At 44.3% G+C, this 24,066-nt stretch overlaps 1 protein-coding gene across 2 annotated transcripts in view; it reads right to left on the bottom strand.

Annotated features, from left to right (window-relative positions):
* Positions 1–70: 70 nt before the first annotated feature.
* The window catches only part of tjp2a (tight junction protein 2a (zona occludens 2)), a 28,987-nt gene continuing 4,991 nt past the window's right edge, over positions 71–24,066 (bottom strand). Inside the window, exons 2-25 of one of the 2 annotated variants that reach the window (XM_079178543.1) lie at positions 19,877–20,006; positions 13,926–13,979; positions 11,483–11,607; positions 11,002–11,104; positions 10,006–10,780; positions 9,753–9,856; positions 9,284–9,437; positions 8,061–8,172; positions 7,453–7,583; positions 7,280–7,364; positions 6,972–7,122; positions 6,627–6,735; positions 5,793–6,012; positions 5,468–5,655; positions 5,258–5,353; positions 5,018–5,097; positions 4,723–4,933; positions 4,300–4,400; positions 3,920–4,144; positions 3,705–3,812; positions 3,233–3,439; positions 2,679–2,756; positions 2,120–2,205; positions 71–2,002 (exon numbers count right to left, since the gene is read on the bottom strand). In XM_079178543.1, coding sequence (XP_079034669.1) covers positions 1,852–2,002; positions 2,120–2,205; positions 2,679–2,756; positions 3,233–3,439; positions 3,705–3,812; positions 3,920–4,144; positions 4,300–4,400; positions 4,723–4,933; positions 5,018–5,097; positions 5,258–5,353; positions 5,468–5,655; positions 5,793–6,012; positions 6,627–6,735; positions 6,972–7,122; positions 7,280–7,364; positions 7,453–7,583; positions 8,061–8,172; positions 9,284–9,437; positions 9,753–9,856; positions 10,006–10,780; positions 11,002–11,104; positions 11,483–11,607; positions 13,926–13,979; positions 19,877–19,879 — 3,657 coding nt within the window. In that variant the 5' untranslated portion in view covers positions 19,880–20,006 and the 3' untranslated portion in view covers positions 71–1,851. The remainder of the gene's footprint in view (positions 2,003–2,119; positions 2,206–2,678; positions 2,757–3,232; positions 3,440–3,704; positions 3,813–3,919; positions 4,145–4,299; positions 4,401–4,722; positions 4,934–5,017; positions 5,098–5,257; positions 5,354–5,467; positions 5,656–5,792; positions 6,013–6,626; positions 6,736–6,971; positions 7,123–7,279; positions 7,365–7,452; positions 7,584–8,060; positions 8,173–9,283; positions 9,438–9,752; positions 9,857–10,005; positions 10,781–11,001; positions 11,105–11,482; positions 11,608–13,925; positions 13,980–19,876; positions 20,007–24,066) is intronic. The other variant, XM_079178544.1, reaches the window with a different exon arrangement.

Below are 24,066 nucleotides of genomic sequence, written 5' to 3' on the forward strand. Positions count from 1 at the left end.
AAACAAGTTTGATGAAGTTCACCTCGGCCAAATAAAACACTACAAACCTGACGCTTACAAAAAAAACAGTTTAGAAAAATGTAAAAAGTGATTTATTTGAATTGACCAAGAATCTGTTCAGTAACATGGAGATCACAAACTAAAAGAGAATCACAAACTAACATTTAAACTGATACACCCACATGATTGTCATCACCACATGCTCCCGCGTACAAAGACTTGACTGAGTTCAGAGTGTATCCAATATAAAAACATATGCAATGACTCGGATTGTCTCTGGTGGCCAGCAGCTAATGAAGACAAACATACATCAGTGTTGTGCTGCACCCCTTATATTCAAACCTTAAAAACTCATCTGAACATTTATCCAGTCAAATCTGTGACATCATTTACCTGGTCCGTCTGCTCCAGCTGAGTTAAATACAGAAATGCCTCCAGATGTTGTAATTTATTATTTTAAAAGTGAAATACAGATGTTGCATTTATGAGATCCTCTTACTTACAACTTTGCATCCAGAATTATTCTTTGGTGAAGACAATGTGCCTCTGCACCAAACGGCCAATAAAGGGAAACTGAAACAGACAGTTTCCAGTTGATTCAATTTGCAGCTTGTATTTCGTCAGTGTCGACGATACAGAACAAACTCAAAATATATTTTCAGTAGGTCCACTTCAGACCCTTACGCTGTCTGTTAATGCTCGTCTCCAAACGTATATTAGAGCTACAAGGCACTTGTAAAAATGCTGCCTCCCACACACATTACAGTGTAAAATATTTATAATAGGAATCACAGAAGACTTGGAAACTAGTTTGCATATTTACACTTCTGGTTCCCTCGTCTCAGTCGACGGGGTTTAGATTGTGTTTTTGGTGAGATGTCTGAAATAAAGTCTGAGTTAACAAAAGCGTAAGAGATTTAAACATCATAAAAATCATAAAAGTGGTCATTAAAACCTGTATCATAATCATTGTGTTTGACATAGATCTGATTTTCTGTGACAATGGATAAATAATCTTGGCTTTTAGTGAAGGGAACCAGTGAGATGCCTTCAGGAACACGTCTTCCTGCAGCATTCTGTGTGTGTAGAACTCATCCTGACAGTTTGACTTTTACATAGTATGAATGCCTGAAACTAGCTAGTTGATGGTGTGGAGGGTCACCATATTAGATGTAAAAAAAGTCTAGATATTGTACATAATCTACAGTTTCTGCCTTGTCATGACATTGCAGTAACAGAGGTAAGCATCTGAAAAACATAAACCTGGCAATCTTTGAAAAGCCCAAAAGGTCATCCAACAACACCTGCCGACGATGAAAAGATGGTAGCCGGCTACATGTCCTTGCTCAATTTGTATATTTACAGTATTGTTCCTTTCCAGAGTTCTCTAGGGAACCAGCAATAGAACCTTCAGACAGGCTTGGGATGGCCACGCCCAGAACCGCACTAGTAATTCAACAACTACAGAACAAGTGCCGTTTAACAACCTCCTGGGCGATTCATCTGTCAGGATAAACGCGCCTAGCTGTGACTCTAATGCAACGGTAATGCACGAGGTCAAAGCTGGGGCCAGGTGTGAGCATAATGGTGGAAAATAAAACCTCTTCAGACGCATCAAAGCAATATATACACCGAGATCTGAGGACAAAGGAGAGCTAGGACGGTACATTTGAAAAGTGTCTGGAATAAGCGTTGGAATTGAAATCTTCTCAGAAATCTGAATACAAACAAAAACTTGAGAGTTGACATCAAGGTAAAAGTTGCACACAAGTTGTTACCATGGTAACAGACGTTGACCGCTTGTAAGCGACGGTGTGGGAGGGATCCAGCCGCGTGAAGGCGTCTCTCAGCCTACAGCTCGGTGTCATTGTATCTCTGAGGGTTGTAGTATCCTCTCTTGGTCTGGTCGGCCAGCTGTCTGCGGTACTCCGCCTCATCCTCCTCGTACCCTCGGGACTCAGAGTATGGCTGCCTGGAGGGATGCTCGGGATTGGAGCTTGAACTGATCACAGAGAGAGAGAGAGAGAGAGAGACCGCGGTTTAGCTTCTCCTTTCATAGGAATAACGGCATAAAACCCTCTTCATACATATATTTTACTGTGAAGAGTGATGCTCTCACCCTATTGGCTGAGGACGGTTGAGGTTGGGTTTTGGCAGTTTCACCGGGACGGCGTAGATGTCTGGATGCTTCTGGGCGATTTCCAACTGCGCAGAGAGAGAAGACCCAGGTCAGAGGTAGCGCTGACCGGATATGTTTTTACAATCAGAAGGCTGTCCGTCATTTTGACACCGAGGTTTGAGTTCGGGCAGCTCAATCGACCCCTTCGCTAAGCCCCTCCCCCTTGGTTGCTTTTGTTATAATAATATGGCGTTTTCAGCAACATCAGTAAGACATATTCCAGAGGAAATAACAGCAGATTTTTGGAATAATAGTTCTGGAATATCAGAGAGACGTATGCAGAAAGGACTACAATATGCATTGGAGAGCTAGATTGTGCGTGTTGTGAATGAACAGACCATTACAATCGAGGGAAAACTTCACCGTTGTACCAACATGTACCAGATACTGAAAAGATAGCAAGGATCAGGGCAGAGCTCCAGAGCAGTGGGCCTACTCTGATTCCCTCTCTGCCCTCGTCATGCTTCAGGCCGTAATATGAATAAAAACAAATACTGACTCTCGCATTTTCTGCCTCTTGCAGCTCCAGGATCCTCTGAGCTCGGGCCAGATGGTCCATTTTCTCAAAAGCTTTAATCTAGGAGATGAATAAATATTAATTAATGTTCCATTTTATATGCTAAATAGGAGACACAGCACATCCACATGGCATGATTCATAAACAAATGACTGACAATGAAACATTTCAGTGTAACGCAACGAAATTGAAGACGACAGGACATTATTACAACAGATGAGTAATTATGGGATGTAAAGGCGGGCTTCAAACATTCAACACGAATGCAGACATATGCAGTTACCTGATCACCCATTTTCTATTTCATATTAGAAGCAATGAAAGAGGAAGAAAAATGAAATAAATAATCATTTAATAGCCGAGTCAAAGCCTCCGTCATAAAAAAATAAAAAACATTCTAAATGCTGGATGAGCCAGGAAAATGTCACAGAGTATTACTTAGACGGGATGTTTGAGATTCAATAGATAAGAAGAGGAATGTGTTGCTCAAGTTATCTGCTTTGTTGGTCATAGAAACGCAGCATGGTAACACTAACCTTGCCCAGGAAGGATGTGTTGGTGGGGTCCTCGCCCCCCGGGCTCCGCTCCTCTGGCGGCTGGCTCTGGCTCAGACGTGGGACGGGGGGCTTCAGGGCCACAGGAGGGGGGAGCGGCTTGTTCACGCCCACCGCATCGCTGCTGATGGTGCTGCTGGAGTGTGAGTCATAGCTCCGGGATGAGTCGGTCCGAGTCTGAGCCCGCACCTGTCACGGGGAAGGACAGCTTGAGATATTCTGGACCGTTCTGAAAACCTGTATTTAGCGGCCAGAGGACCACCACGCTCCCTCAAATTAAACACCTCCTTAAGTTCTGTTCATATTTTTATCAGTACGATTCAGTTTTTCAGGCTTCTTCTTCTTCATCATCTTGGAAGGACATTTGATTGTCAGTGAGTGATCAAAATAAAAATGTAAGGCTTACATATTAATCATTACAGTGGTTGGGGAGGAAGGAGGGGGAGGATCTCACCTTGGGAGGTTCGGGGACAAAATGAGGGAGGGGGGGGCTGGGGTCTCTGTTCAGCATCTCTCTGCTCCCTGACCTCCTCATTCGACCCCGGGGTTCAGGATGAGGCTTCTACACACACACACACACGGACACAGGGGGGTGGTCAGGGTAAGATTCTGGATTTTGCCCCCACCTACAGTATCTACACTGCGCGGCATTTCATTCAGCCTTCCCACCTCGTCTGGCAGCACGGGCTCTGACGACCGACCGATGGCGGACACCGGCTGGGGCTCGTCCAGCGGCTCGTCCAGCTCGTTGTCAGTGTAAGCCCCGCCCTCGTCGGCCGTGTCTTCGTAGTCGCTGGTGAGCCGGCTGTCCATGCTCAGGTAGTCGGCGCTCATTGCCGACAGGTAGGACATGCGGTCGTCGTGGAGATCCAGGTCCTCGTCCGAACCCTCCAACTGAGGAGGGAAAAACGTAACGATACAAACTCAAACGGGATGTATTATGACGAAGTTCATTTTGTTGCCATTTCTAAAGTCTACTCTTGGAGGACATGTAAACTTTTGAGAAATGCCCGCGGCAGTGTTTCGCTCACACGGACAGTTGGACCCACCTTGCCCTCACACACCCACACAGCTCTGTCCTGCTGCTCCTGGATTGAATCTTTCACGCTGCCGTACCACGCGTCGTTGGCCGAGTTCAGGTCAACAGACGCTGAACGGAAAAAAAAACAAAAGTTAGCCCAAGAATCCCCAACAATGTGTCAGTTAACCCGCGTGAATCGTAACGAGCCACCGCGGTACTCTGAAGTTATAACAGTCCTCACATCCAGAAGGAAAGGAGAGGTGTGATCACTAAAGGATCCTTCCATCATGTCTTAAAACATGCGTTTCTTAAAAAAAATCAATTGCTCATTGTTACTATTTACAGTCATGAGAACTTGAACCTTGATTCATCCATGTACAGCAGCTCGTAACATTAAGAGATTTATTTAGATTGTCCTTATTGTAACAGCCACTCTCATAGTAGAACCTACCGGTGAAAAGGTGCGAGCAGGTCTTCCTCAGCTTGACGGCCTGCTCGTACAGTTTGCGTGCGCTGCGGGTGGATCCGGGCACGAGGCGGTTCCTCATGGTCTTGACGCCTTGCTTGCTGTCCGGGTTCAGGAAGATGACGATGGGATACCACTGGGTGTAGTTCAGAGTGTCCACGGCTTTGGGAGTCACGTCCAGCAGAGCGTGACGGTCCTGAGGACAAAGTGAGTGTTAGATGATCCAACAGGATTTACAGAAAACTACTACTTTTTTTTTCTTCTTTCCCGTGTACCATACCTGTTCAATGATTTGTCTGATGGTGTTTAGTCTCACCACTCCGGAGGATTTCTCAGTTCCTGCGTCTTTGGGCTCCGTTTCTGAGAGACGATTAAAAAAATATTCACAATGCGGAATGATGTGCAATAATCTATCACCCTAAAATACTTAATATTAACTATTTTCACTTTATACTGTATGTTGTACAAACACTGCCGCAACAAACAACTTCAATGAACAGCTGATGAGGTAAGCACTTACTGGCGACGACGAACTCGCCCGGCATGTCGTTGCCCAGTTTTTCATTCACTGCATCGGAAATGGGCCCAAATATCACCACCGGCCTCCTGAAACCAGCTGAACATGCAACAGAATACACATTTAGTCACACGTAGACAGAGAAAACATGCCAAATATATATTTGCGTGAAACTGCAGAGTGACCAGGGGATAACTTTGTTCTTTTGGGTACCTTCACGTAAGACCACCCTCTCGTATGCAGGGAATTTGGTGGTGACCGGAGCTGCACTCAGGTCCTCTCGGCTCTTGCGCAAGTCTTTCTTCTTCGCCGCCCTTTGACCTCTCAGCCTCCAGAAGTCTCCTCTGTCGTTGCCTGAAGCCACCCGAGCAGCATTCTGGACGTTGGACATCTGCTCTGCTCTGTGAGACGAAATAAAAAGAGTCGGCATCACCGTGGCATGGCCAACACTAATGTATACAGACGCACACGTATCAACGCCGATTCATTTAACAAATACTCAACCCTAGATACATAAACACCACAAGCCTGCACACACCTGCTCTTGTTGGGGATGATTCCTTTCTCCAGCAGCTGGTTGTCTTTGTCGGAGCGGATTGCCAGCCAGTTGCCAAGTTTTCCATCATAAAGTGTGTCCGTCACTTTGAAGATCTCTCCTCTGGTGAAAGCCAGGCTCTGAGGAGCCTCCTTCTCGTACTCAAAGTGGGTCCTGATGAAGAAAGAATCACCTCTGCCAGACGCTAGAATGTCCTTGTACACTGAAACAGAACAAAAATGAAAAAAAAACCCTCCTGTCATTCTGGGTACGTCCACTCACTGAGTGTCACAAGGCATGAACCTCAACCTCTCCTCCTCTGAAGTTCTGGGTCCACTGCTTTTCTATATCTTCATGCTGTATCTCTGGAAAATTACCTGAAAATTGTTTTCATATTTGTATTACCTTGGCTTTGCTTTGCTTGGCATTGTACTTATCTGTCCTTATTAACCGTTGTTATTAACAGCAATACGTATTTGTATTAGGAGCCATGCTCTTACCGTAATGGCTAGTATACACACGTACCACAAAACAACGTGGGAGCTAGTTTGACCGTCTTTTAATTTTTTCAGCTCTCGCTAGGCTCTTTCCCTGCTTCTCTCCGGATCTAAACCCCCCCCCCCATACAAACAACTATACTCACACGCTCCCCTTTGGCAAGTGTGTCGCAGGAGAAACAAAACACCAATGCCGGTGGCTTATTGTGTCAGTTAATATTTGTGCTCAATGTTCGAGATATGGTCATTTACAAGCTCCCATGTACAACAAGCCCCAATACACACAGTATATTCGATACATCACCCACCCCTAGCAGCCATTACCCATGCAGCGCAGTACCTTCAGGTTTGCTTTGAGTGAGAATGGTGACATCTTCTCCTTTGGGAATCTCCAGGAGGTAGAGGACGGCATCCTCACGCACCATGCCTCGGAAGTCCATGTTGTTCACCTGAAACAGACCAATCGGACAAGAAATACCGTTAGAGAGAGCGGTACAGTATAGAAAAGACTTCAATACAACAAGACCAGCAGATAGGACACTTCATTCTGACTCTTTTAAATGTCTTCTGTCTTCGTTTACATCGCTGTTCGTTCACTAGTTGGTACCTACAACCTGGTCAGAGTCTAATGGGGATCCTAAATGTGGGATATTAATCAGTTAATGTGGAATAAAAGAAGTCTCACCTTCATGATCTGGTCTCCTGTGCGGAGACCCTCCTGCTCAGCTGCGCTGTCATCCTGAACGCCGGCGATGAAGATGCCGACGTCGTTCCCTCCTGCCAGCCTCAGACCCACGCTGTCCCCTTTGTGGAACCGCACCATCGCCGTGTTCGGCCTGGCCGAGGAAAGAAAGATCTCATTACATCACATACCGACGAATTACATATACATAACGGGAAGGACGGAAGAAAAAAAGTTCATGTGAAATTGTGAACTATGGGTCTCTGGTGTAAGAACCCAGCTGATCTAACAGTGTGGTGCGATATACTGACCCATAAACATCCTGGTCCTCCATGCTTGGCTTCATTGGCACCTTATGAGCAGCATGAGCTCTCGGGGCTGTAGTTACTGCTGGTACTGAAGAAACATGTTTGTTTACATACATTTTACTCAAAACCGGTTGATGATTGAAGTTTTATATACTCGGAAGGAGACACTCGTGTACCTGGCGGAGTTTCTGATCGTGGCTCCTCCCTCTCTGCCTGCAAAGGGGGCGTGTCTTCTACGGCCCTGTCGGGCAGTCTGAATGGCGTTGGCATGGCGCCCATTTTTGCCATTCTGTTGGGTGGGTCCTCTCTGGTAATTTCACAAATTGAAGCATCACAACATATGGTTAATCTCTGATAGGATACTCTGGTGGCCACATCATCAGGTCTGCTGGGGACCGTTGTTGCATGTCATCCCTCAGTACACACTAATACCCCGAAATCTGAGCCCCAAAAATCAGTCGATACTATCAAGAAAAAAAATAAATACACAGACATTATAGAGCTTAGTCATTGCAGAGAAATTCCTCCTCAATAAAATCCAATTATCACCACTGTCATTTTTTTTTCATAATGTGATTGGCTAAGCTTCATGAAACACAAATCAACATAATCCTGCATTGTCCTGATTTCCCTGCTGTATTAGGCAACACACAGATAACACAGTCACTGGGGATATCTCAGCGGACTCTTTGGGGCTTTGATCATAACAAACCACTAGAATCAAGCATTCTTGCGTAGGGGGGAATAAATACTTGTCGTGGCTCAAGATTTAATGACGGCTTACCTAGGCTTCTCTCTAAGCCTCTCATTGGAGGAGTGAGAGGAGAGGTCGGAGTGGTGGCCCCGCCTCTCATCCTGTGGAGAGTAGGAGCGGTACGACTCGATCTCGGAGATATCTGCAAAACACAACAAAAAAAACCATTAAATATTCAACAAAATAAAGCATCCGTTCTGAACTTAAAAGACGTCCATGGGTTTAATTTCTCCTCAATGCTCCTGCACTTTTTTAAAATTACTGAACGAGGCTTTCACACAATTAAAATGGGCTACAGGTCAGGGAAGCAGGAAAGGGAACAAACGCGCACAAACGAAGGTCACATCACTACAAAGTGGAGTACGCCCAGTAATTACATGTGGTGCCGGCTCCAAGCAGAAACAGGCCAGATTGCGTTTCCGTGTATTTTAGCATGGCATGATTAACGAAGCACAGCAATCCATTACAAATCAAAATTGAGTAGCTGCACTTCAGGTGATTCGGACCTCGCAGAGCTGAAAAGTCCTCTCGCAACACAATCAGTCCCTATTGTTGTCAAGAGGCCTTTACAGAGAGGGATGCTGAACGGCTGCTGCGGTGCCGACCTGAATGTAATGAAAGTCTCTCATATCCAATAGCAGATTATGATGGGGGATTAGATCACCCTGCCTGAGGCGAGTGAGCACTTTCTCACACACACACACACACACACACACACACACACACACACACACACACACACACACACACACACATATACACACACAACCAGACAAAGTGGGTCACAAGTCTTCCGGCTATCCACCCCCCCTCACCTCCCCACCTCCCTGCAAACATTTGGCCAGTGAACAATCCACTCACACCCCTTATCTAGATCGGTACCGACCAATCACGGCACGCCATCTGGTCATGTGACAGTAAAACCAGGTATAAAAGAGTGCGTAATCATGACGGTAGAAAACAATAACGCTGGTAGTTTGGTGAATCTCTGTTTAGCTCATAGTGCTAGAACTACTTTAAAAAAAAATATTTGACCACTTTTAAATAAAACTAAAAACTGATGTGTTAGTAAAACTTTTATTTTTTTAGTTTGATGGATAAATACAACAACAACAACAACAACAACGTTTCTACAGTTGATTCGTATGACGTTTATACGCAGTGGGTTTGTACATGCTGATGGCAGCCACTCTGCGAGGTTTGCCTTTACGACGGATAGGACCGGCTGCTTTTCAGTTTCGAGTGTCTCTCACCATCGAGCTCCGAGTCGCTGTCGACCATCGGGGGGACTCGGATCAGCACTTGCTGCTTGTCTCTCTGCACCACCAGCTGCAGCTTCCCGCGGGACTTCTCGATCAGCTTGCCTGCGTCGGTGAGCGACAGGTTTTCGGTCACCGTACCGTTAATCTGATAGAGAGAGAGAGAGAGAGAGGGAGAGGACATCCAGAGATCACTAACTGCAAAGAAGCAAAGCAAACTGTATGAGCCCCGTGCAGTTACGTAATCAAACAGATTTGTTATGGAGAGAGACTGATGAGAGGTTTGAAACTTCCACAAAACAAAAACATCTTCCTCTTTTGATTTAGTCTGCAAATAAGATACACAGCATTCCAAATAACCAAATTCAAACCCCCACACAAGAAGTTGGAGTTTGATATACAATTTTATTCTGACACAAAGCTTGTTCTCAATCTGCACTTTGACGAACAGCCTCGACCCTACCTTTAATATAATGTCCCCTTCCTGCAGGCTCCCATCTCTCGAGGCCAGTCCTGTGCTAGTCATCTCTTTGATGAAGAGCTGACTGCCAAGACGAAGGCCATACTCTGGAAAAAAATGGTAGAAAACAATCATCTTTGTAGAATAACACATAAACCATCTATACAGCCAAAACAAAAACACCTCGCCTTAGTAGTTGGTTAAAAACGTATTACCTGTTTTAGTACCAACTATAAGAGGTTCATCAGTCTCTCACCTTCGTTGGGCCGGTTCTTCAGCAGCAGCACGTTCATGGGTTTCTCCAGCGGCTCCATGTCCCGGGCGGGGCGGGCCATAGGGATGGGCATGGCGGCGGGTGACGGCGAACGCTCCAGACGGTCCCTGCTCCCGCTCCTCTTCATCGGCTCCTCGAACTTCCTCGGTTCACTGGGGACGCGCTCGCGTCCTCGCTCGGAGCTGTGCTCGCGTCCGCGGCCTCGTGCCGGGCTGTGGCTCTCGCGTCCGTAGCGCAGGTCTGGGCTGTTGGCGCGGTCCAGCGTTCGCTCGCTGCGGTAGCGTCTGTCCGGGCTGACCTCCCGGTCGAGGGCTCGCTCGCTGCGGTAGCGCCGATCGGGACTGTGGCCTCTGTCTAATGTGCGCTCGCTGCGGTACCTTCTGTCCGGGCTGTAGTCGCCCTTGTGGGGGCGATCCGGGCTGCGTTCTCTGTCCAAGGTGCGACCTTTGCTGCCGTCTCTCCTGTACTGCCGGTCCGGGCTCAGGTCTCTCTCCGAGCTCCTGCCGCGCTCCCGCCGGTCGTGGTCCCTGTCGTAGTCGCGGTCGCGTGTTTGGTAGCCAGAATCCGTGTAGCCTCCCCCGCCTCGCTCCCTCTCCGGGCTGTAGTCCCGCCCGCCTCCACTGCGGCCGCTGTACACGCTGCGGCGGTCCTGCTCGTAGTTGTAATCTTCATTGTAGTCGTTGTTAAAGACTCTGTCGTCGGGTGACGGGGGGCGGTTCAGCATATTTACTGGAACCTTCCTGGGCCTCTTGACGGTCTGTCGATTAAACAAGACTTTTATTCAATAACAACAAAAAAGGTCAGAGGTCACTTTAGCACGACCTGAGAAGTGGAGGGAGAGAGAGAGAGGAAATACAAGGAGAGGTGGAGCAATACATGCGATTATATTACACACACACACACACACACACGTCACGATTACATGAACAATGTTATTATTTACCAAGCAACAAGAAGGAGAATAAGCTTCAAACTTACAATTTTTGCCACTTTGCCACACTTCCTGAGGGTCTGGACAGCGAAGGAGTGAGTGGCCCCCTCCATGGGGATGGCGTTCACCTGGATCACTCGGTCATTCTCACTGAACACAAACACACATTGAGATGAGCTAATGCTACACGCATTTTGGGTGTTTTCAGGCTGCTAAACGTGGATGGAAGACATAACTTGAATACATGCATTTTCATATTTTAAATTAAAGTGACTTTGTTTCTGTTCAGAAAGTTGCCTCAACACTGATTCACATAATGTGACGGCTACAAGTTCAATATTGGTTCTGCTGAATTGTACTAAATGTAATATTTTAGAGCACAGATGAATCGGTGAAAACAACAGTATCTTTGACGCAACTCTACAACTTTAACTGACGACACTAGAACTGCTTTACAGTCTGCAAAGGCTTTCTGAGCGTGCTGTGTGGACTTTTCATACTAAATCATGAGCAACAACGGGTACGCACAACAAAAAGCCGTCCGCAGGTCCTCCCTGCAGGACGTCGGACACCACGATGGACGTCTCTCCGCTATCGTCGTTCGGGTTGTCTCGCCCCCCTGACACTGCGAAGCCAAAGCCCATCTTCGGATCCTGAGAACAAAAAACAAATGGAAACATGTAAATCATGTGGAGCCTCGATCTAGTCTGTGTCACAGAAAGAGAGAGAGAGAGAGAGCGAGAGAGAGAGAGAGAGCGAGAGTGTGTGTGTGAGAGAAAGAGGATGGTCCTGTAATCCCTGTGCTGTGTGTCAGCTCACGGTGTATTATCATGGCTGTATTGTACACGGTGATTAAAGGGATTCTGACTCTGATTACACAGTTGTGCGTTCTGGAGTCATGTATGACTGCAGCAGCCTACACGTCCGTGTTTGCATTCACTGCAGTGTTTTGAAAAAGGAGGGATTTTCCTTGTCAAACACCTCTGGGCATTCTTTCCTGTGGAAACGTATTCGAGCTTACAATGCCTCCACCTGCCACCGCTCCACTTCGCCCAGATGAGATTAGGTCAGAGATTTCATGACCCCCGTCTCTTTATCCCCTCCCTTCCATCTGCATCTAAACAAAAACAACGCCATACTATTCTCCACTGTGTCGAGCAGATGGCCTTGGAGGCAGAGGGAGGGAGGAGGTGGGCAGAGATGAAGGCACATAGGAGAAGAATACGTCAACAGTCTCTTTACCGCTGATAAAATATTCTTAAAAAAGAATTATCGGAAAAATAGACTGTTGCTGCCAGACATCTCCAGAATGTCCACTGTTCATGATGCAAGACGTGGGTTGGGTCGATATGTTGACTGGTAGAAGTCAAAGCAACAGATTGCCTCATTTCTTCTCTTCCATATTGCCTCTATTATCTAATACATACTTTACTTTGCCAAAGACGGCGTAAACAAACATTTTCCTTACATCAAGCCTCGCTTTGCTGCTTTAATAGTGAAATCCAAAACAGTGCCAGGATTCAAATCTTTGCCACTTTGTTAGTATCCTCCATGTTTGTTATATATACAGTACATGCTATATATTCTATATGTACACTGTTTGCATTTTCTCTTCTTTGCTTTTTAACGTCAAGCTGCAGATGAAAATTAGCCATTTGGCCGATTGTGTTTTTTTTACAATCACAATGCAATCAAGTTATATGCATTGTTCCTATAAATAAAGTCTACCTTGTAATCAATGTTTCCAATTATTAGAGTGCAGCAGGGATAACATTTTTGTAGGCCAACCCCGGACGTTAGCACAGCATTGGTTCCCTCTACGAAAAGCCAATAGGAGTGTTCCATTAGATTTCGAGCGGCTAAATGATTTATGATATTCACACGTTTTGTTCAGCAAGATATTCCTAACGTTGGGCCATAAATAAACGTTGGGCCATAAATAAACTCAACCACGGTGGCATGAGCTCGGGTATACACAACGAGGCTGTGAAGGTGGACCAGGGGAGAAGCTTGTGGGTCCGGCCGTGAACTTTACAGCAGCCTTCGCCCGAACCTCTCCACTTCTCAGGGCTGTGCACTTAAGTGTTCACTGTGCATTCCCAGAGGAACATTATGTTACATACACATTACGTAATTGAAATCATCATGAATGTTTTAAGTCTGTTAAAGCCTCATGGACTTTTATAGATGTTTTTAGAGATGTTCTACGGGACACAGGCAGCAGCAGAGGCAACATATCTTAATTTTTTTTTTTTTTAAAAGGCGACTCAGCTACCCACCAAATGGCAGAAGAGGATAAAACGTAGATGTACAGAGCAGAGAGTGACAGCTGGCTGCAGTGGGGTTGAGAGTCAGGGGGGGTCACAAGCCTCCAGCAGACCTTTACGCACTAAATCTGCTTTTTTGGCTCCAGGGAACCACAGCAGGAGACAATGCACTCATCATGGTGATTACCTAAGCCCAACTGCTTTGCTCTGCTCACACAGTCGTGCGCTGTGTAGAACCTGGTTCACTTGGCTGGTGGTGAGATGTGGCACAGATGTGGCACATTAACGCTGTAACTAGCAATTACTTCTACCAGTCAGTAGCACAGAGTACCGAAATAGACAAAGTACCGAAAGCTGGCATTGAATGTCTAGTCAGATTTGGTATATATACACAGATATATACATTTCATAATACACATATATATCTTGTTGTGTTGGTTTTTCACTATCCAGGGAGCTCGGGGGCTCATCTGACAGAGAATTTTCATAATTATGAAAATGAAAATGTTTTTTTCGTGATTGCGTAAGTTCTCTCCGGGTCTCATTCAGAGGTCGGGGGAGTGTCTCCTACAGCTGTAGTCTGGGTGCTCTGTTAACTGTTAGCTGACTGCATCGTGTCTCTGTGAAGCACTGAGAATAACAGCTACAATGTCAATACTATAAATAAGATGAGGTCTGGTGTGTTTCAGGGCAGATGGACTCACCCTCTGCAGAGTCACGGTGTACTGCTCCCACACGGTCTCCTCCATGACCGGGTTCTGTGGAGAGAAAGGGAAGATTAACACGGGGTAGTTTCATTTCACAGAGCAGATTAATAATGTATTACGGGATGAAACGACAAAGCTAGTTCACATTAGCTTACGCTGTCTTTACACAACCAGGAGCTCCCAGAAGAACAATGAGAGGTAAAACTGATTACCGACCGACTGAGAAACTTCCGTCTCTTGTTGATTGAATATTGATGAGAACACCGTTCGCTTTCTCTCACAAGCACGCACACGGGTCAGGGCGAGTCTTCATGAAACCACCAACAGGTTATCGAAATCAACCATAAGATACACACCTGCTAAACTTAAGAGTCATTCAACAACCAAAACGCTGAAAACACAGCAAGGTTTAGGGTTGCAAATAACAATTAGTTTTCTTTTATTAAAAACTAAAATGACAATCTTTGTTTCATTAATTGTCAGGACTAACGAGAAATACTAGAGAAATACTCGAGAAATACTAAAGAAATACTAAAGAAATACTAGAGAAATACTAGAGCCCAAACCCATGTCTAGAAATTGGTTTTGTTGTCAGACATGGTAAAAAAAAAGAAAAGAAATAAAATCGTATAAAATAGAGAAAAACAACCATAACTTTGCATTTGAGAGCTGAAACCTTCTTTTATTTTTTTACTTTACATAATTAATGATCAGCTTCCTGATAAGCGACCAATAGTGAATGATCAATGATCCAATCAGTCCCTCCATCAGTCATTGTGAACTACAAACCAACTCCGGTCAAAGACATTCCATCATTTACGAACAAGTGAAAGTCAGAAATTCAAAAACAAAAGATCATACCTCACTTTATCTACAAAACTCTTCCATGGATTCAGTTTGAGTTTCACTCCTTAAATCAGACATCAGACGCTACCCTCTCAAATTCATTTACATCCCAAACGTTGATGCCACTTTTTCCGTGATTCTGGATCCCTCATTTCAAGCCATTTCTGACACACATCAGGTCGATTCAAAACAACACCCAACACTACCATCACAGGGCCAGTCAGGTGCAGCTGCCCCGGCCCCAGATCTGTAGGTCAGAATCACACTCACGAGTCCCTGGAGGATACGTATGGTCTCGACCGCGTGGGCCCATTTCCTGTGCAGGCTGAGGACGGTCTTCATCGTCTTCTCTCTCCGTCTCTTCCTATCTGCGTCTCTCCCTGTTCACCGCCAGCGGTGCTCTGGCAGACTGATGTGCGCCACAGCCTCCTCCATGGCCACAGCTGCACAACCAGCAGCAGCTCTGTTCCTGCATCTGCCCGCCCGCCCGCCCGCCCGCCTTTGACGTAAGAGGGATTCTGCTGGCCTACATTCAGCACAAATCCCACCGTCTGCAGACAGTGTAAACACACACACACGCACCAACTTCTGCACAGGGACGCGGTGATCAAACGCCCGACTGTTCATCCGCAAAACACCACAGAATAGAAATCACCGCACGCGTTCTGGGTTTGATGTCTGCTCAGACTCTTGAGATAAACCAGCCACTCTTCAAAGTTTTAGAGATGACTCGCACACGCGCACAACTCGGCAAAGATAAACAAACGCTTAACACGCGCAGATTGCAAATCCGAGTTCGTGACAGCACAACGGTCGGGATTTGAAATTGTTTTTTTAGTAACGAAAGTGAAATCTGCGTGCCGCTGACATCTCAGGTCGGGGCTTAGTGAAACGGGGGCACAACTGGCAGCTCACCCAGCATAACACACTTTTTTGATCTTCTGGCCTACAAGGGGAAACCAGATGACGAGCAGCATCTGCAGCAGCAGGACAAACACTACCGATACACTACAGAGGAGAAGAACAGAGGAGAGGATCTTTGTTTTGGACTTACGATCAGAATCAGATTCTAGACTTTTTGCGCTCCACTGTGCATTCAGAGATGTTTTTGGTGGAGCTGCACGTCCGCCCGCTGAGCCCGGTTAGTCAGCACGAGTGAATTTAAAATCGTTAATTAATCGATTTCTTTTATGGATCCGACAGCCTGCATTCTCTGTTCTCCAAACGCCCGCTCAGCAGAACTTTGCTCTGCGCTTCACAAGAGCAGTAAACAGTTTGGAGAGGGCCGTACTGAATGTCATATTTTTTTACATTAAAAACTTTGAAATGAAGATTTTTCGCCATATTTCATGATATCCTTGCCTAAAAAAAATAAGATGTTTTTGTCATCGTGGTTATATGGATGTAATTTATGGTGTGTTGTGAATATAGGAACAGACAGCACTATCTTTTTACTACATTTTGACTTTTGGCCTAAAACAATTAGACACAAGGAGGCGTATCGCTCACTGTGTGCGCATGAGAGCGAGTCGCCCTCTCATTGGTGAAACGTGTGTTTTATCAATAAAGAAAAGCAGCATTAAGAAGTAGCCTACTGCTGCTTCTTTTTGCATATTTGACATCCCTTTGCACCAGAGAGGCCAAGAACTGCAGCAGAAGAGAGAACCTCTGTGCGTGTGGACAGAGGAAACGAAATAAGTGCTTTGGGTCAGGCCAGACAAGTCCTAACGAGACAGTCTCCTTACACTTTGTAATATGATTGTGATGGCTGCTCGCAGGCAGGCCTGCTGGAGAAGTCGTCGCCTCCTGAGTGTTGGTCGTTACATAACAAGACACAAACACATTTCCAGGGAGGGAGGGAGGGTTGAAATACTGGGTCATCCTCGCAGGCCTTGACAAATTATTTAGAGAAGGAGAGGAAGACTCTTCTCAAAACAAAACAGAAACACAGAATGTGTGGGTGGAATTTACAAAAAAGTAGTGCATTAAAATAAGAGTTTTTGCAGAATAGGATGTTTGAGTCCAAGTACTTAGAGCTGCAGATAAGTATTTTTCATTAACATTTAATCTACTTACTATTTATAGCATTCATCATTAAGTCTAGCCTAGTAACAAAAGAATGTCCAAAATGAGGCCTAATTGTCTTGTTTTGTCAAATATTTTTGTGAAATTGTACAGAAAACATTGGAAATAGTTTGGACATCTGACTGCACTGTGGAAGACGCTGAATTCAAAATAAAGTGCAAGTTTAAATTAAAAACCGACACTGAATTAGCCATGGACAGAAAGAAAAGATGACTCGCTTTCTGTTTTCCTCTTGAATATCTTTGAATCTGCCAAACCTCAGTACAACAATAAAACATATGAAGGCCATACTTTTGTAAATATTTGTTGGAAATCAGTTTGAGTCAATACATTTACTTTATGTCTCTTCAACTTCCAGCTGTCTGAAGGTTTTAATGTTTGTGTGCTGCTGGCGGCTGATAACAGAAACGTTGCGCACGTCCGCCCCCTGCTGGAGACAGAGCCGCATTACACCGTGAGGCACGAGAAGGAACAACACGTTAAGCGCACAATAATTAAGACAATGTGACCAATTACGGGAGATGTAGACATACGAGTAACAGTTATAGGTTCAAAGCAGCGTTTTAAACCGGATGCATTGACTTTGAACGTGTTTCTGCTAACTTAACCTAACTAGCTGACAGCTAACTTAGCTTAACGTTACAGCAGGTGCAGCAAGATGCAACAGGCGTTCATGGAAACTCCCGAATAACTAGTTACTTCTCCACAAACGCATGCATACACTAACAGGATTATATCAGTGCCATCATCCATCAACATGAGTATTTACGCATACTTTGATCTTTGCTATGCAAGTACTTACGGTGAAATACTGAGTTGCGTATCTGCTCAGCGAGAGCAGCCCCCCTCCGTTTACTGGCATCACGCACTTTGAACTGTAGATTCAAACTAAACTATTTAGACCTTTACGGTCGGATGCAGACATACGTTTTGATGAAACGTGAGAGTTTAAAGTAGTCTAAAAAGTGGTAAAGTTTCGTCTACTTTAATTAAAATATCGCACTTTTATCTACTACAAACATTAAGAGTAAACATTCAGAGCAAAAACTAGCGCCGACGGCTCCTGGCTTGGTTAAGATCATACCAAATGTGAGCATGGGGGGGTACATTTAAAAACAACCGTGATAGATGACAGCAAACTAAAACAAGGTGGTATAACCTCAAACTCCCTTGATACTAAGAAAGTGCTCTGTTAGTTATCATTAATAACGAACCGATGATCGCACTATAGACACAAGTGTAGCGGGGTCTTGCAAGTCTAATACCACCGACATGGATCCGTCCAAAATTCCCATTGTTTTTTAGGAAGCCTGCTGTGAGGCTCCCAGACAGACAGCACAACAACACATTTAATACAGCATACCGCAGAACATAACTAAGAGAAGGACCTGCAGTTTAAAAACTGAGCAGGAAAAGGGAATTAATCTGAAATGTATTTCAGACAAAACACTTTGTATAGACTTTACTTACAGCAACTGCTTTACAGAGGCAAAACAATGTTAGTATAATGTGTATGAAATAGGCAAAGCTCCTATAATTAAAGACCACAAAAAGATGAAACCTATGCGTTTCACTCCTAAGCCAACTATACCACTAATACCTTTGACAGGGCAAAACAAGCAGCTTCGAATGTATCCTTTTCTCTTAATTCCCCACGTCTGTGGCCAAGACAAGAGGGAAATGCTGGTTTTTAAAAGTGATTTAAAAGTGTACACTTCAAATAAAAACATTTGGTTTCATAACTGACCTGTTGATTTGAATCAGAACAAGTACAAACTCATAATCGGTGTAGAAAATACACAACATGGCCATTAGCGAGGTCCGACACCGACTATAGTCGACGTTCCAATTCATTCAGTGAAACCATTTCTTTATGGAGTCGCCTTTGTGCACAGGGGAAATGATAAAGCAGGAAGGGGCCTTCAACAAACTGCTGCAACAAAGTTGGAAGCACACTATTGACTTAATTATCACGGTACACTAAAGCGTTAAGATTTACTCCTACTGGAACCATGAAAAACTACCCCAGACCAGAAGTACACAAATATATGTAGAGGTTAGAGAACTATGTGAAAAAATGGTAAGGCTCTGACACATGAGCTGCTGAAACAAAAGGTCTGGAAAAACTATGCCCATGCCCATAAGCTATTGTTGTTTTGTGTGCGAGTGTGTGTGTGTGTAATACTATCAACTCTATCCATTCAAGCCTGCCCTCATCTAGTATTTTATCAACACAGGACAAATCACATAACAACGCCAGCTGACACCGAAAATGTCCAAAATCCCTTATACCACGTGCCATTTAACCGTTTGCTTTCCTTATCCACTATTTTAAGAGATGACAAAAGCTTTTATGCTCGCAAAAAAAGAACAACATTTTATCCAAAATGTTTTTCCATCAGCTGAAATATCCGAAATAGGCCTTAAAATAGGCCATCCGAATGCAAAACGACTTCATCGGCCTAAATAATTTGTGTGACCAAGTGATTAAAACAACGAAGCTTCCGGGACATGACATGTCTCTCCGGTTAATCATCATGCTGGATGCAGGCGGGGTCACTAAAGCGTATTTCTGGGAAACACTGACTCAGGAAAACTCATATCTTCAAATCATCAGCATGTCAGAAGAGAAGCAGCCATGTTTTGCAGCTTACAAATTATTTTTGGATAAACAAAAAAAAAAAAGCGCATTTATCCGTTTTTCATTTTACCCAGTGATGGGATTATGAAAGAGTTTCACAAGATTAAAATTCATGACATTTTCATTAAGAGAGAAACACAATCATTCAAGTGATGTGAAAGCATGCAAATGAAACATCCATCACATTGTGTGTGTGTGAAAAACAGATATCATGAATATAGCTGCCTCATGCTTCCGTGTCTAAATAGAGCGGCGTTCTCAAGACTGAAACACTCAGTCAGGGGTCAACGAGACCACGCGTACGCCCGCACCACACCAGACTCTGCGTCGCTCCGAGAACAAAGCTTCGACACTAAACATGAGGTCGAACACGTACCATCGTAATCGCCGAGTAGCTGCGCGAAGAGAGGCGGCGAAGGTACAAGTACTGGGCTTCTCTGGACCAGCGGAACTTGCGGTTGGACTTGAGCAGGTCAGTGCTGGTCTGGTCAAAGCCAGGCTGGTCCCTACGCACACAGAGAGAAACACACACTTTTAAATGACAACTCTTTACTGCAAGTGTGTTACACTTAAAACATATATTTATATATTTCAATAAGACCAAACATTCACTCTGAGGAAATAACCCTGATGATGTCAGAAGTGATGTCTCACAAAATGGTCTGTTAGATGTGAGCATTTCCCTATCAGAGAGGCTCTACTGAAAGACACTATTCAGTTGCATTATGGGAAATGTAGGATGCATTGTTCTTGGAGGGCCAACCCCTTATTAGGGACTAAAAATCTAAATAACTCAGCCACTGCGCCATGGTGTTGACCATTCTTTTTGTTTAACGTGTTTCTTGTGAGTCTAAAGTGACTTTATGGAAGTGCACTACTCTGGACTGGACTATCCCTTTAAGTGCAGATATAGGCTAAGACATTTAGGACACAAACATGTGCACGATACACAATTATGTTGAGATATTTCAAATGGAGAAGTGAGGACTTGGTGGTCCTGCTAGAGGAAAAGTCGGAGGATCAGCAAAGTCAGCGTGGTCGTTCTCTGGGCACCGCACAAACTGCAGCAAATTTCATAGCAATATTGTTGAGATATTTCGGTCCGGACCAAAGTGGAGCGATCAACTACAAATGCAAAACCATCACCGTGTTCTAGCTTCTCAAATGTGCTTTTCTTTGTTTTTTACGTAATTGTAAATTGTCTGTATTTGGCCTGTGGACTGTTGGGTCAATCACAACAAGTCATTTGACGATGTCGGCGTAGGCTCTAGAATGTTGGACATTTCTTCACATTGTTGACTTTTTTCATATCTCTTACACATGTACACAAGTATTGGTAGATGAGACACACTTTCAGATTAAAGATTACAACTATCTACTTCTTGCTGCAGTTAGAAAAAACAGGAAATATAAACCAAATACTTCAAAGACCACAGGACCAGATACATAAAAAAGTAGAGCTATAAATAGCGAATAAAACGTTTTCCCAGAACTAAGCCACCCATGTACGGCTCCGAGTAAAGCCAGAGTAGACCCGGCTCACACAGATACTACCGACTGTAATACTATAATCTGCAGCCTCACTTCTAACCTGATTACTAACTTGCCCCAACATGTGGAGTTCTCCACCCAGCTGAAACTACTTTTGTTCTCAACTACATGGCAGCAAGTCAGACGTGAGCTTTCTGATGCATTTGGATCATCTGACTGGATGCAGTCAGAGAGAGCACTGAGGAAATGTGTCCAAAGCGAAGAAAGCCGAGCACTCCTGCATGACTGAACATGCCGCCCTTTACACATGAAGCACAGACTTGTAGATTCAGTTGCCGTTAAGTAATCCGAGACATAAAAAAAAGAAAATGTAGACCTCTGGCTGGGTACGGCAGCATTACTCAAGCAGCAAGAGGCAGATATCCCGGTCCCCAATAGAAGTCAAGCTTCAAAAACTCTGGATCCCACATGCTAAAACTCCATAGTGTCTTATGTTCGACACTTCCTGTCTGGTAAACACACGTCTCAACCTTATTCTGAGAGAGCAAAACCCAGGTATCGTTTATACACTAATGTATCAAACGCCACCAACAACTTTAAACATCCGTTCAATCAGCTGTAACTACTGAAATACTCAATCACTTGCATATAATACATTATGTCTGACCTCCCTTACAGGTGATGCAGTTTAAGTGCCTGTTTAACCTATTGGGAAATAATTCAATGATGATGTTTGACATCTTCCAGTGGAATCACATCTCGATGATGTGAAGATGGGTCGCGCATGTAGGGACGCACAATTGGTGTATCGAAAATAAGTTTTTTTAAAAGTACTTTTAGTAGCAGTTTATTTGAGATGAATGGAGCATTTATCTGCAATGTGATGAACAGCAATCTTGAAATATATAGTGTCTCTCAAAGCAGTCAGGGCACCAATTTAATAAATCCCTGAAACCTTTAAGTCCAAATGCATCAGAAGGGTCCAATGAAATAGTCAAAAATCATGACATGGAAAGTGAACCACTCTACCCATAAGTTGAAAGTAGCTGTTTTTATCAACATTCAAAAGAGATATAAAAACATTTTCACTCTGCTATAAAGGTCAGTTGAGGTCCTCTTGATGATGCAATATCCTGTTTACTGTTTTGCACTTTAATTTCATACTAAAAGTCCCATCTTTACAGTTGTGCCACCCTGACATTTGAGAACATTCAAATTGCTGGACAAAAGTTTTTTTAATTATTGAAACAGCTTAAAACAATTGGTATTTGTAAAAATGTGATTTATTTGAATCGTTTCAACAATAAAAGCATGCCATAGTATTTTATTTTGAAATTATTATCATTTAAAACACCTTTTTTAATAGTTTTCTTAGTCTGTTCATCTGCTAGGACAGGTGCACCGCCTGACATGTTCAGGGTTTGAGGTGGCAAAACATAAAATAATATATATTATTTGATTGTACTGAAAATGTATCACAACTGGATCGGTTTTATAGAATGCAATGATATATGTCATGAATTGATACAATTATTTTAAAAGGAAATAGTGGACTCGGACACAAAAATATGCACGTCATGTCATTGACCAAGATACTTTTGGTTTTATTTGTGCCAGTTTTTTTAGATGTCTTTCTCTGAGATGTCGTCCTCTACTACCCTGGATTATTCTGAATAACAGAGATTGTTTCTGTTTGACGTTGATGTCAATTTTCAAATCTGTGAGGTCTATTACTCAGACACTCAAAACCTGGTCATATAAAACCCAAACTATCTGCACAACCACACACCACTTCTGTTTTACATTCTTCTAAAATCCATCTGTTGCCTCCATGAACTAGGCACTAACAAGGAACCATAACTTCTGAAACATCAGAAGCTCTCTATGCACGTTTAAAGGTGACGACACGATGTGATCCAACTCACCCCAGGGGTCTCCACAGTTTCCTGCCGGGCGGCAGAAGCTCCCGTTTGTTCAGGGGCACAACCCCTATGGCCGCCTGCATGATCGTGATGAACTTCTTAAACTTCATCGTCTAACTCTCTCCTCTTAACGGCGACAGCATCACACTGCTCCCACTGCTGCTACACTCCCGTCACTCATCTTCTAAACGAAGTGCAAGACCAGCGGCACATTCGACGTCTCCACGTTTGCTCATGTCCTTTCCGCATCCTCAACTCGACAAATTTGTCCTCGCCATGCCTACGAAACAGCGGCTTCAGCTCCCCGGAGCGACGAGGTCCCCGCGGCGGAGCGACTACGAGTCCTGTCCCCCTTACTGCCGACTCCGACAGATGTCCTTTTTTTTTTGGCTTCTTCCGAGCGAGGGAGGATAAAAGGGAAACAAACGGCCACGTTCCAACCAGGCGGTGGGCCGGCCCGAGAGAGGATGACTGCACGTCACTCTTACATAATTCTGGAGCTTCTCTGGACATTACACTAATGAAAACGCAGCCTCTGCCACCACCACCACCACCACCACTACTACTGCTGCTGCTGCAGCCACTGGAATAATTGTGGTACTAAGCCCTGACAGATCATGGATGCTCTCCGCCCCCTTCTCCTATAATCCCCCATCCAGGCTTAGTCTTCTCACCATTTACACCCAGACAGACCCATCTACTTCAACCTCACACACCCCTCCGCCAGAGCTAACCCATTATGGGGGTTTATTAAATGACACAACTACTACTTAAGTCATTTAAGCTGTAATCAAGCTGCACTTCAAGATTTCAGAGTGAACAGGGACAGATTTGCGAGTACAAAACCTGTTTTCGGAGCAATGCCCTGATTCTGTGAACGCCTCGGTCTGCAGCTGCTCGGGCAGATTCTGACTCAGGAATACGATCTTATACCACAGTATATATTTATATTTTTGTCAAACCAAATACCATTTGGTGTTTCCCTTTCATAACGCAGTCACTTCATTAATACAATGTAATAGTCTGTCTCACAATATCAGACGTCCCTATCCTGTCTGTGGCAGGCAGGTTTTTACTGAAGATGTAAATCTTTTAAAAGCGTCTCACAAATATGTAGTTTCAATCTTCAAAAACAGCTGGTCACTGTAGTTGT

Source organism: Pholis gunnellus (assembly GCF_910591455.1).
Source record: "Pholis gunnellus genome assembly, chromosome: 18".
NCBI lineage: Eukaryota > Metazoa > Chordata > Actinopteri > Perciformes > Pholidae > Pholis > Pholis gunnellus.